At 36.6% G+C, this 14,356-nt stretch overlaps 1 protein-coding gene across 2 annotated transcripts in view; it reads right to left on the reverse strand.

Annotated features, from left to right (window-relative positions):
- The window catches only part of Arl6 (ARF like GTPase 6), a 23,609-nt gene continuing 9,253 nt past the window's right edge, over positions 1-14,356 (reverse strand). Inside the window, exons 3-9 of one of the 2 annotated variants that reach the window (XM_034515087.2) lie at positions 10,474-10,535; positions 10,052-10,120; positions 9,257-9,351; positions 7,329-7,458; positions 5,986-6,041; positions 5,854-5,866; positions 1-519 (exon numbers count right to left, since the gene is read on the reverse strand). In XM_034515087.2, the coding sequence (XP_034370978.1) occupies positions 486-519; positions 5,854-5,866; positions 5,986-6,041; positions 7,329-7,458; positions 9,257-9,351; positions 10,052-10,120; positions 10,474-10,535 (459 nt within the window). In that variant the 3' untranslated portion in view covers positions 1-485. The remainder of the gene's footprint in view (positions 520-5,853; positions 5,867-5,985; positions 6,042-7,328; positions 7,459-9,256; positions 9,352-10,051; positions 10,121-10,473; positions 10,536-14,356) is intronic. The other variant, XM_034515088.2, reaches the window with a different exon arrangement.

A 14,356-nucleotide genomic window follows, 5' to 3' on the forward strand; every position in this document is an offset into this window, starting at 1 on the left:
TGTATTTAATTTTTTATTGATAGTGACACAATAAAAATTACATATATACTAATTACCTATGATCCCTTATAAATCCTTAAAGCTGTTTAGCTAACACAATTTGCACTTCAAAGTCATACAATGAACTAAACTTTTAGAAGACAATTAAAAATAAAAATACATCAAAGATATCATAAATCATGATAGGATATTGAGATGGCTCATAAGTGGTATTTACACATTCTAATTATAACAATGTGTATACTTTTACAAAAAGCTGATAATTCAGGAGTTCCAAAGAAATGTTAGATTTTGTATAGTTAATGGCCAGATTAACAATGTCTCAAGTCCTAAAGTCCTTAAAATATTCTTCAAGAGTCCACAATAGCAAGCAGAATGTTATACAAAATATTCTTAGTTGCTTATATCTTTTAAAATAAAGGTGAGATTCTGCAGTATGCCTTACGTAGATTCTATTAATTGAGAATCACTGAGGTCTCCAGGGACTATCTTTTCACGTCTTCACAGCTTGGATCTGATCTGATGACAGACAAAGACATTGTCAGTCTCACAAGGGAAACAGCAGCAACCCTATTCTCTAAATCACTCCAAGGCAAATCTATATTACACAGGAAAGCCCTATGTATACATGTTTTCTTAAGGTACAATTAAGGCTACTGTGTTAAGTTTTATATAAGCTGTAAGTAAGTAAAGAATACAGGTTTTACAGGCTTATTAAAAAGACAGGTAACAGTTCCTTTGGTGATCGCTCCTTTTTGGAAGCAATTACTTACAATTAACTCTTTTCTGGGTAATTACTTACTCTAAATACACAGTAATTCCTGAAATATCTGTAGCCTTCCTCTGCAACCTTATGCTCATTCCTAGTTCCTGATCCATCCTTCCCTTTTCGTTAGTGTATGATGAACATGTCCATATTCACGTGTCTGTGTATGCACAGGCATGTTGGTCTATGTGTGGAAGTCAATGGACAACCATGACTGTTGGTTTTCATCTTCTGTCTTAAGACAGGTCTCTGTTGTTTGCTGTTGTGTATACCAGGTTAGCTGACCCACAAGCTTCTCCTATCTCAGTCTCCCATCTTGTCATAGGCATACTGGGATTAGATAAGTACTGGGGACTTAAACTTACACAGACCTCATGCCAACACAAGGAGTACTTTACCAGCACACTGGGGAAATGGGTCACTTGATCTTGTGGCTTCCTTTTGCTGTCACAATACTTTGACAGTGCACGAGTATGTAATTCCAGTGTATTCTTCATGATCTCTGCCAGGCACTGAGCAGTAGCATGTACTATCAATACTATCCAATAATATCCCACGTAGCTGGTGTTGGGAAGTTTGATATAACAGTTTATTTCCTTATACGAAACCTATTTCCACCTCAGGAAGATTGTAAAAGTCTCCACTGTCTTCAGGGTTAAACATTACTAATGATTTGCCTTATGGGGAACATTCTCTGCCCCCACAATGGGTTCTTCAGATTCAGTCCTGGCACGTCCTCTTTGGGGTACTACTTCCTGTTTGTTTGGTTCTCTTTCTAAACAAAATCTTCTCAGTATGACCTCTTTGGTTTTGGCTTCTCAAGACAGGGTTTTTCTGTATAGCCTTGGCTGTCCTAGAACTCACTTTGTACACCAGGCTGACCTCAAATCCAGAGATCCACCTGCCTCTGACTCCCAAATGCTAGGATTAAAGGTGTGGATTTCAACCTCCTGACATGGCTGTCTTGTTTTCTACCAATTTTTTGTTTTGAGGTGAGATCTCATTAAGTAGTGAGGCTAGCACTGAAACTCTCCATTCTCCTGCCTCAGCATTTTGAGTACCAGGGTTACAATAATGCACCATCATGTCTACCTTCCAACTTCGTTCCTTATCCCTTTGTCCTGCTTCCTAGAAAAGGGAACTGTTTTTCTTGGCTGAATTCCCATTGTTACTACCCTTATTTTCATAAGAATTCATAATTTCAATAAGTTGCATCTTAGTTTTAATTTGTGAAAATGACATTTTTAAAGGATAAACTCTAATACTTTTTGAAATGTTTTTCTTACATATATCCCGTACCTGTACTCCTCTTTTCTTACAAGTTTTCATCTGTGTATTTTATATTTTTAGCCAGAGATGTCTGGATCCTTTGCTATCTGCTTATATGAATGAGTACAGCTTAAGGTAGAGTAGATTTCAGAAGTGTGTGAGCAGTTGTCAGATATGCCCATTATTCTACTGTATCTGGCTATGACACTTCCTTGGAAATCACCACAATTATTACTTTAGTGACTTTTTTCTTGGAGAAGTCTGATTTTCAGAGTTGAGTCTTCCTAAGGTTCGCCTACTTTCTCCCTCTCCTGCTCCTCCTTCTAATACTACTACTTCTATTTCTTCTCTCTCTGCCTCCTTCCTCCTTTTCCTTCTTTTTTTTTTTGGTTTGTTTTGAGACAAGATTTCTCTGTGTAGTCCTGGCTGTCCTGGAACTTGCTCTGTAGACCAGGCTGGCCTTAAACTCAGAGATTTGCTGCCTCAGCCTCCAAGTGTTGGGATTAAAGGCATGTCTGCCTAGTTCCTACTCTGATTCCTTAGAGACAACTTAACTTCTGCCTACTCTTTAGTCTGATTCCTCAGATGGCCCTCCCTATTGTCTGTCTCCTTCCACTGTTGCCGGGGGAGTAGAAGACAGAGGAGAACCACAGAATTCTTCTCTATGAAAGTTTGTGGCGTCTCCTTGCTTTCAGTTCATTATTACCACTCATAGATGTATCTGGTGTTTTTCAGTCCAGAGGTAGTGTTTGAATATTTGCCAAAGATAATTCTTAAAACTTTGTTTTTATGGTGGCGGGAGTCATGATGTCTCTTTTCCGTTTCAGATCCTTCTTTTATTTTCAACTGTATTACTTTCAATTACCAGCATATTCTGAGCCTTGAAAAAGATCTTCAAAGACCACTAGGCTGTGTACTATCATTTCATGCTGCCAGCTTAGGACTCGGCTTTTGGGGAGGGGGCTGTTAAGCCAATCAATATCTATCAGATACTCAGCTTTCCAAACAAGATTATCATTTTTATGACATGTATGTGGAGTTAATATCTTTTGAAAAGGCTGCCTTTATTACTAGTGATACCTGAGATTGGAGTATGTGTTCAATTCTCTATTTTTCATTAGTGTACTCATATGCACAGTATGTAAAATATAGGCACAAAAATCTGTAAGTGGGCTAAGGTGGTAGGATCAGAAGGAGAGTGCTTGTTTCTGATGTGTATTTGCTTATATACAAGATGGATGTCCTGGAATCATTCTTGATATTCAATATAAAATAAAACAAGATTAAAGTTTGAAATCTGTAGGCATTACTGATTTTTCACCTTACCTATAGTATTTTATCAACAAGTTTCATTATTTGGGAAAACTTTTTTTTAAAAAAACTCACTTGAAAGCTAGAAAGGTAGAATATTCTTGTAGTCTTATCATTGAGAAATTCATATAGTGAGTTCCAGGTCAGTCAGTGTTACATAAATAGTGATACCCTGTCTCAGAAAACATAACAAACAAACAAAAAAACAAACAAACAAAAAAACCCCACCAAAACCTTCCTCCTTCCCACAAAGAGTCTCACTTGAAAGTTTCAGGACTAGAAAATTAATACTGATAACTAAACATAAAATCTTTCAAATGAGAATATAATCTTAATTATCACACAAAAAATCCAGTATTGAGCTTAAATAAAGATGATTAGATCAGTGCAAAATGAAACTTGTTTAATTTGCTAGGAAACTTCAGGATTTTGAAAGTAAAATGAATATAGTTCAAAGGTCTTTTACAGTTAGATTTTCCTGATGAGTGACATTAAAAGCTGGTTACTCTCTTTTATCTACTTGTTTTGAAAGATAGGTATATATCTCTCTTGATAGTCAAATATAACTAAGAATAATAAAATCTATACCATTTACTTTTCCATAGGAAATACAATGATCATCCAGTCAAACACAGACTGATATATCCTTTGATTTTTTTTTTATAGCTATGAAGTTTCTGCCTCTTTTAAGTAGTGCACCCACTTTAAAAAAATGTAAATATGACATGTATTGAAGGCTTTCCTGTGCACAATACTTTCTTTATATTCTATGAAATTTAAGTTTTAATGTTCCGGATGTGAAAATTACTTCATAAGATGAATAGATATGCGTTAGTGGGAAGAGAGGTTATAAAGGTAAGAGGAATAAATATGCTCCCTCAAAGGTCCAGCTCTTCTTCTCCTGTGCGCAGAACAACAAAGATGCTACCACTTACCTTGCAGAGACTGAGGCAACAAAAGGGCACAAAAGTACTTTAACAATATGCTGTTCTCACAAAGACTTTGGAGGTAAGACAACAGATCAGAAGATAATAAACAATCAGTACCAAGACTTGAAAATTGGTACTGTAAAACTGGATCATTACTGACACCTAGTGGCTATTGCTACAGACAATAAAAATATACAGGGAGCTAGGTAAGAAAGGAGAAACAGAAAGTGAACCCTAGATGTCCTATTGGCTACCATCCCCTCAGTCTTGAGGTCTGAATGACTACACTAAGAGTGTTGGTAGGTCTTCCATTGCGAGCTGCATCTTCACTGGGAGCAATGGGTTTGCACTGGTGAAGGAAGAAGCCTGCCATGAAAATTCACTTCTTTATCTTCTATTACTCGGAAACCCACCAGTTTCTTCTGGAAATCCATGCCGTAATCCCTAATACTTCTTAAACTAATTTAAAAATTGAAGTTGATGGGTTCAAAGAAAAAATGCCTTTACTAATATTTAGTGCCACTAAAGATATTTTTGTTACTTATAAAATAGGACTAGATTGTTCTTTGCACTTTAATAATAAATGTTTTGTCTGAATAAGTACAAGCTAGAAATGAAAGTCCGTGACAGGTGAGCCTTTAATCCCAGCACTTGGAGGCAGAGGGAGTCAGATCTCTAAGTCCAGTCTGATTTACAGAGTGAATTCCAATACAGCCAGGTCATAAAAGAAACTGTCTCAAGGGGAAAAAGAAAGAAAGAAAGGGAGAAAGGAAGGAAGGAAGGAAGGAAGACAAAAAGAAAAGTCTGTGGGATTCACTAGAAAACCAGATTTTCCATATCTCCGTGAAATGTTTTTAGCAGTTGTAGCAGATTACTTTTCCATCCTGCCCAAAAGGCTATGATTCTCCAAGGCTTTCCAAAGGATGGAAGAAGAAAAATGAAAAAACTATCCCACACATATTTAACATTATAACCCAAACTTGTAGTGAGAATTTGTATCTCTTTTACTCTTATTCAGAGTATGAAGATTTCCAGTAAGAATAACAGTCATTCTGTGTAAATTGAAAATTCTGACTTGGCCATAAAGACTTTTCAGAATGAACATACAGAACACACACACCTATCTATTGCTTTGCATGCTGCAAGCTGTTCTTATACATCTTATACAGACGATATAACCCTAGGGAAAATTATATTTATCTAACATAGTAGTGCTGTACCATTATACTATAGCCATTTTGATTAACAAAAACTGAACTAAAATAAACAAGGCATCATTAATAGTATTTATAATACTAGATGAGTGCTAAAACTTGTACATATAAATTATGTATAAGATATATATGGAATACTATACATCATGATTCATAAAAAAATTAGTTGCCATTTGGTTCTAGGTATTAAGGCCTAATGTTTGTTTGTCCCAAACTTCAGATACGTTTTTTAGCTACTAAATTTAATGAAAATCTGGGTCTGTAAATTAAAGCCATTTTCCAGATTTGCTATATTTATTGAATGTAAACACAGAAATCTGCTAGAAAAAAATAAAATAAATGCAGTAAGGTATTGGATACTTACTGTACTGTTTTTTCTGAGAGCAGAAATAAAAACAAGAATGGGGCATTGATGTAATAAAATTAAAATATAAAGATGAAATGAACGAATGAACAGAAGCATCTACAGACAGATGTGCAGCAGCTTGGGATGTACCTTGAAGCCAGTCCACGCCTTCCTGCAGTCCTTCTCCTTTGATGGCATCACTAGCACTGAAATAAAATCCACACACAAAATCCACTTTATGGTGTCACACAACTCCACGAGTAAGAAACAATATATGCTATATTGCAAAGAAATATATACTAATAATATACATTTGTGCAAAACTGACTAAGTGTGAAATAGAATACAATATATTATATTAATAATACTATATATTCTATTGAAATAGAATATATTATATAATAATAAAAAATTAGAGTCTGAGAACTAGGGAAGAAGACACCTGAGACAAATTTTGAGATTTGTAGGGATATTAAGAACACAGAAAACGTCAGGTTCTTTTTCCCACTGTCCTACCTACTTTTCTAGTGCTCACTGTCCTGCCTCACTGTACCCATTGCTCCAACATCTTTGATCTGTTAGAACTGTTTTACTTAGGTCACAATATAGTCACAGAATCAACTGACTTCATTTGAAATGTACTGTGTTATTTATATAGAGTAAAAACCCATATTTACAACATGGGTTTTAATTGTTGCTGTTGTTGCTGTTGTTACTGTTGTTTTATTTCTGAGGGAGGGTCTCATAACAGTTCAAGTTTGCCTTGAACTTGCTATGTATTGATTGAACTGACTTCACCCTGCAAATACAGGAATTTATGACAATATTACATATTAGGGATCTAGTATGTTATTTTAAAATCCATGATCATATTAATATATAATTAAAGTTTCTGAATAATTAGAGATTATTTTATATCATTCACTTAGCAGGAAGCATCCCCTAAAGCATAGTAAAGAACCTAAAGAATTCTTTCAAGTAGGAAGACAGAAACAAACAGTATAAGATAAGCAATTATTCACAGCACACTTTTCATTACGTATGATAACAACAACGCATGTTATCACTTACACCAAAAAGGCCCAAGGTATTGATTCTGGCACACATAGTTCTAGGAGAGTAATACAGGAAAGAGCTTTGTCCACTGGTGGACGTGTGAGCAAGTGACTTCAAATCTGGCCATTTCTCTGAACCAGTTCCCTGCTTGCCGTGAGATAACGTAAGACTCAGAAGTAGGCCGAACATCCAGCTCTTCAGTAGATGCCACAGTGCTTTGTGCTTCATGGCCCTGAGTTACTTGTCAGTGGCTACCTCTTCTACAGTTTCCCTCCAGCTACTCTGTTGGAGCCAGGCTGCTGTTCCTGGAACAGAACAGGTACCCTCCCTGCCATGAAGAGCACTTTTCTTCCTGGCTTCTGATTAGTAGCTGCTTCTCCAAAACACAAACTCACAGACTTTTCAGAAAGACAAAATGAGAAATACAAATTTTTTACCAAATATGCCATGGCTTATCTTTAATGTTCTCTAAACACAGCAACTGAGACACTTTCACAGAAGTCACTGCATCTCTAAGATCCATTTTGTTTGCAAAGAACAAGATTGGAATTCGACGGTGCTTAATATCTGAAAAAGAAAAGGACCCCATCATAACACTTCTAGTGTTCTGGATGACTTTTCCCTAGCCCCCTAAAACTGAAATACACATCCATAAACATTTAAAGACACACAGTTAAATATTCATCGAAAGCTGCAGGTCTCAACCTGGGGGTCAGCATATCAGATACCCTGTATATCAATTGTTTACATTATAGTCCATAACACTAGTAACATTACAGTTATGGAGTAGCAACAAAATAATTTTATGGTTGGGTCCTCACAAGAGGGAATGTATTCAAGGGTCACAGCATTAGAAGGTTGAAGACCAGTGATCTAAAGAGAAAAAAAAATCTAAAACTATTTGGTAGGACCATGTGCTCTCTGGTTAGGTGCTTTAAACCAAAGAATAAGGTCAGAGAAGGGGAACCTAGCAGTCATAGAGAAGTATCTATGCAAAAAGGCAAAACTTTCTGTTGTCTTCTGTGTCAACACAGGACATACAGACCTCAAGTAGGAAGAGGAAGAAGTGGGTTAATTTTAAGTCTTAGACAGCACAATGAACAAGTGGCATTATTTTTATAAGGAATTTTCACCATTACAGTTTTGGAAAGATTTTCCAAAGTTTTGTTTTTTTTTTTTTAACATATATTTAACTATATATGCATTAACTGTGTGTGTATGTGCATGTTTTATGTATGTGTTGTGTACACGTGCCTGTGCATGTATATGTGTGTGTGTGTATGCAGATGTGTCTATATGTGTACTTGCATGTAGGTGCATCATGGTATGCATGGAGGACAGAGGACAAGTCATAGAAAGAGTCATCTCTCTCCCTCTGTCCACCATGTGGCTCTGTAGGTTCAAACTTAGGATGGAGGCCAGGTTTGGCACAAGTGCCCTTAGCTGCTGAGTGAAGCCAAGTGCAAATGTTTTAAAGAACTTAGAAGTTAGAAGCCATAAGTGGTAGATGGTAAGAGAATCTCCTTGCTACTTGTCCAATGTTATGCAATTGCTCTCCATAGGAATGGCAACACGCAGCAGCATCTTTACATCTTGTTAAAAAAAAAAAAAAAGCAACTACCCATATATTTCCAGTCATAACTATTATATCTAATTCTCCATAAAAATCAACTTACCAACTTAATTACTGTATATATTTATCTTTTCACCTAAGCAACACTTAAAAATAAAATGGTCAGGGGTTCTGAACTGCTTGTATCTCCAGTTCCAGAAGCTCTGACACATTCTTTTGGCCGCTGTGGGTTCCTGCATGCCCAAGGTACACATAAATACATGCATACTTAAGATACATACTTCAATAATAAATAATAAAACCCCAACCCAGTTCCTCTTCCTTCTACTTGAAGTTTTCCTCCTTTTTGATAACACTGAAAGGCCAACAGGCAAATGCATGACCGGCTGCCTAGCTGCTCCTCTGCCACTGCATGCTGGGAAAGAAAGAAACCAGAGCAATGGTAGCTGCTGGCCTTCTACACAGAAAGATATTTCCTCCCTCATCTCTTCTGTCTAAATGTTCTGTTCCTATTACTATATATTACTGATATATTTAAGAAAGCAGAACATTTAGTGATAAGTAAATAAATACCAGTATATAAAAACAAACACTGCAAAAAGCTTTGAAATTAAAACAATTAGGCAAAGTTATTATAAATTTTGTATAACCAATAAGTTTTAAAATTTACAAATCTAAATAGAAAAATAATTTCATCTCATAATCATTTTTCTTATATGTAAAGAACAAACCGACATATATAATTGGAACCCAAAACACAGATACCATCAGTGGAAGAAGCTACACAGATACCTGGGTGATTTAGAAGGGTATCAAGCTCTTCTTTGGCCACAACCATTCTTAATTTATCACTACTATCAATGACAAAAATAATAGCTTGTCCATCTCTGTATAATGTAAAGAAAGAGAACAGTGAAATTATTTTACTACCACAGTCTTAAGTGGGTATCAAACATCTGGATCCTAGTAACTTGGCAGCTGTTATAATTGAAGTACTTAGTGACTATTATGTCTGTTTACTTTGAAAAATATCTTGTATAGAAATACTCATAAAACAAATAATCCACTGTTAAAATAATCTTGTTATTTTAACTAAATATAGTTAACAATAATTCTGATCTATGATTTCCTTGAAGAAATGATATGAATAAAGAATAATTTCTTCACTGAAAGCAGCTGTGGGATCTGATGTGAGTGAATATAGCATTATTCAAACACTAGAGACAGAGTAACCCATAAGAGAGCAAAGTATCAGCTAATGTGACTTTTATTGCCTGCCCCCCACCCATGAGTTGGCTCCACTAAGCTCCACAGCATAGCTTCAAAATCAGTATATATCCCAGGCTGGCCTTAAATTTGTCACCCGTATTCCTTAGCACTACAGGTACTGGGATAATAGGCATGTACCACTATGTGGCTATATCAACCACAGATAGAAACTGATATCAAAAACAACAAAAGAATAAAGTCAGGAATTACAAAGTTATATTATTATAGCAGAAACCATATAATCACTTGGATTTCTAATCATTATTTTGTCACTAAAATGTAGCCATGCAGTTAAACAACATTCACAAAAATACTTACTTATAATAGTGTTCCCAGAGATTCCTGTACCTTCCTTGACCTGACATGTCAAACACTGTAAAAGATAAACTATAAACAAAAGCAAAGCATTAGTGTATTTAAAGCAACTAAATTAAATGGTTAACTTTTAATATTTTAATTTGTTTTCTATCAGTTAAATCATCATGGCTAGAGAGTAATAAATGTTAATATTCAAGAAAAATTAAGAATGATTTTATTAATCTAGATATGACTTTGCAATGGATAACATAAAATGCTTCTTTTGCTAATGAGTTTTTCAGGAGTTGGCCTAAACTTTAAGGGCTGCGAGTAAACAAAAGGAAGTGGTACAAAAGGGCACAGCCCATGGGGATTTGAAACGACAAATGATTTGCAGGTAAGTCTGGAAACAGCTTCCTAGTCACAGAGAGAAGGTAGGTTACCTGGAGGATTTGAATTTCTCTATGCTAAATCCTATGGTTGGAACTATATCTTGAGATTGAGCCTGTAAGAAAAAACATAAAATGATTTAAGGAGTCACTCTGAGTTCCTGCGTTGAATTTCATAATCAGTCAACACATACATCCTGAGTTTATGTATGCTTGGCACAGTCTTCATCGTGTAAACAGCAATCAACAGATGACAACATGGACAAAGAGTGCTCAGGAGTGGAGTGACATCTGACCCAAGAGTGAATGGTAGAAAGGAGAAGACCTATGGCAAGCTCTTGGCAAAGAATATTCTAGAAGTGGAGTTAGTGTGTTGGATTTAAGTATCCAAAACCAAGAGACGCTCTCCCCCAGAGAACTCACGGACAGGACTCGCTGTAATAACATGAGGTTTATTGATGAGTTGATAATAGCTGGTACTGGGGTTCTCTTGTATGAAGGCAAGAAGAACCCCGAGCCAAAATTGGAGGCAGTATTTATACCATATTCACAGGGCTCATAAAGGCAGTTTTACCTCTTAATAACTACAAAGGCTGACTTCAACAGCTGTTCTCAAGCTCGGTTGCTAAGTAACCCAAATTTGCACCTAACAAAGAAGGTCAGCTTAAGTAGCTTCTATTTACCTAGGTTTTACTGTGTTAAGGGCTAATAAACTCTTATCTTGGGTCTTTCTTCCTGGAATGTCTGTTTGAGTCTTTGAAATGTGCTCTTCCTGGGATGTGTCCTGAGGGAAGTTAATGTTTGAGTTTAAAACCAAAATCAGAGCTTTTTATTAATTTTAAGTTTCTACAAGTGCAATGATCCTAGCAAGGGAAATAACTGTTAATCAGGAAAAATGGAAGGCACGATGCCAGAGGCCTGCTCCAGTGCGGGTCTGAGGTGGGACACAGCATTGGAGAGGTTAACTAACTGTACTGGATGCTAGAAGGTCACAGCTTCTGGAGACTAAACACTCTAGCTTATTAGGTGGCTGAAAACTGCTGGCCTCTGGTGATTAACACCAGGTTGTTAGATTGGGGTTGGGGAAGATTAAGTAAAGAATTGTTTGTTCTCTTGTCCTCTCTTTGTTCCTTCCCTGCAGTCTGGAGAGAGGCTGGAAGTTCATTAACTCCTTGTCAGCTAGAGAAAGTTCCAGAAAGAAGCAGTTATTTTTAAGAGACTCCAGTCTTTCTTTCTGAGAGAGAGAATAAAGGGGAACAACTTTCTATTCTTGCTCTTAATTCTTGTATCTTTTCAGGATATATGATCACATGATATTCCAAACACCTTTTTTTCAAAAGTTCACAAGTTTAATACATAAATTCAAATCATAAATTGAATAAGAAGTCACCAAAGGCAGATGCTGATGTGGATGCCAGGAAGTACATGCTGACAGGTGCCTGATATAGCTGTCTTCTTAGAGGCTCTACCAGGGCCTGACATATACAGAGGTGGATGCTCACAGCTAACCATTGAACTGATCAAAGGGGGTTTCCAATGGAGGAATCAGAGAGAAAACTGAAAGAGCTGAAAGGGTTTGCAGCCCCATGGGGAGAGCAACAATACCAACCAACCAGAGCTCCTAGGGTCTAAACTGCCAGCCTGGGAACACATATGGAGGGACCCATGGCTCCAGCTGTATATGTAGGGGAGGATGGCCTTGTCGGGCATAAGTGGGAGAGAAGGTCCTTGGTCCTATGAAGGCTGGATGCCCTAGTGTGGGGGAATTTGAGGGTGGGGAGGTGGGAGTGTGTGTGTATTTGGAAGGGCAAATCCTTATAAAAGCAGGAGGAGGGGGAATGGGATAGGGGGTTCCTGGGTGGAAGGGGATAGGGTAAGGGGATAACATCTGAAATGTCAATACAATATCCAATTAAAAAAGAAAATAAAAATAAAACAAAAAAACAAAACAAAACAAAAAATAAAGATAGGGTTCAAGTAGAAGTAAAAAGTCCTCTAAGAACCAATAAAAATTTTGCATGTGACCTGGAGACACAGATCAGCAGCTCAGAGCTGAAGTTACAACAGAAATGTATACATGTGTTTCCATTTAGACTAGTTATCCAATTAAACATTTATTGTCTGTAACTAGCTTCACATGTTCACTACAAGTTTAAAACAATATTTCTTATGTCTTAATATTAGCATGGTTTTGTCAAGAAGCAAATTGTCTGCCTAGTGTCTCATTAGTTGTGAAGTTTTGTATAGATAAATCCAGTCAACATTTCATCTTCTGTCCTTGCACACACAATAAATTATCTATTCCCAGCATACAGCTTTAGTTATCAGATAATGGTTTCAGAGCCAGCCCAGAAGAAATGCCTTCTCTGATTGTAAATCTGTTCCATGCCTGCTTTCTATCCTAGTGCAATTAGCCTGTGACACACAAAGCTTTACAGAGCCCTAATTGCAGTTTTTATAACAATGAGGGCTCAAAATTACTGATGATTGTATAAATTTAGGAATTCTATAGAATTACTATTAGGAATTAAGAAATCATTGGTGTGTCTACATAGCATTACTACAAGATAGGGCATCTTCATTGATCTGCACAAAATTTGCCCAATAGGGTTGGCTAACCTCCAGGAATTATTGGACTAATTTAATAATGATAGGAAAGGCATATCAGTAATAAGAATCAATCCTGAGAGGAGATTTCTGAAGTCCTTGCAATTCAGAATTTTACCCATCGCAGACCATGTAAAAACTGTGGGCCATCTCTGGGAAAGTCACCTGCTAGCCTCAGCTTTTCCTAGATGGCTCCCGACAGCATGCATGTCTAAAGTTCACTGCTAAGTATAAGAGTGATACATACTGAAGTAAGATAGGTGAGTTATGAAGCTCTGATAGGGAGTTCTCCAGGAAGATCAAAAGGGCCAAGAGAACAGCAGATCTCACAGACAATTAAAACTATACTGACAACTGAATTCATTAAGTGCCTCCTAGAATTTCCATCATCAAAACTTCATTCATTTAAGCAAAACTCTATCCTCTTTATGACCCAGATGCTGAGAAGTTATTCTTGACTCTTCCTCCCTTTGTTATGTGCCATGTATGAAGCCATTCACTCTCTGTTTTCCTGGCTTTGCACCACTACCTTAGAATGGTCCTTTCCACTGTTGCTTTGAATTACAATAGTCTCCTAATTACTCCTAATTTGCTATGCTGCCTGGCACAAGTTAAGTCTAGGTTTGCTTAAATGTCAACGACATTATCATGCTCATAAAGTTATTATGAGAATTAAATGAGCTAATAGGTATAAAATACCGTGGTGTCTATAAACATTCCAGAAATGCTTGCTGTTATAATTATACCCTCATTTTGGTTACTCTTATTCCTATGTTTACCCATATTGCCTTAAGAATAACTAAATAAAGAAAATCTTGTTACTTTTATGTGAAAATAAGAGTCGAACAAGGGAAAATTTGCCTCACATTACCTTGTTCACTCAGGTACTGACTTTTGTAAGCTTTAAATTCAACTGGAAGAGAAGCTGAAAATGAACTGGAGCACAGGAACTTCAGTAATGCGCTGTGGCCAGGCCTTTCATAGAGCAGCCCTTGTTTGCCTCGCCAAGTCTGTTTACTCAGTGTTTTCTTCCACACAGCCTTTGGGCTGCATTAATATTTTCCCCCAAGTATTTTTCTGGTTTGCTAGAAAAATTACTTTGTGACACTTAAGGTCTTGCCTCATTACTCTGAGGTTCCTTGAACTTTGGAATAAAGTATTTCTTAATTTTGTTGTTTTACCCATGATCCTACCATTTTTATTTAATTTTTATTGCATCAACTACATGATAAAGGTTAAAAGTTTAAGGATATCCCAGAAAATACACACCAAGTATCAACAGTGTCTTCACTGAATTATAAGGAGAACACTTAAGTTGCTTCTACACAGT

This window comes from Arvicanthis niloticus, chromosome 12, assembly GCF_011762505.2.
Source record: "Arvicanthis niloticus isolate mArvNil1 chromosome 12, mArvNil1.pat.X, whole genome shotgun sequence".
In the NCBI taxonomy this organism is placed as follows: domain Eukaryota; kingdom Metazoa; phylum Chordata; class Mammalia; order Rodentia; family Muridae; genus Arvicanthis; species Arvicanthis niloticus.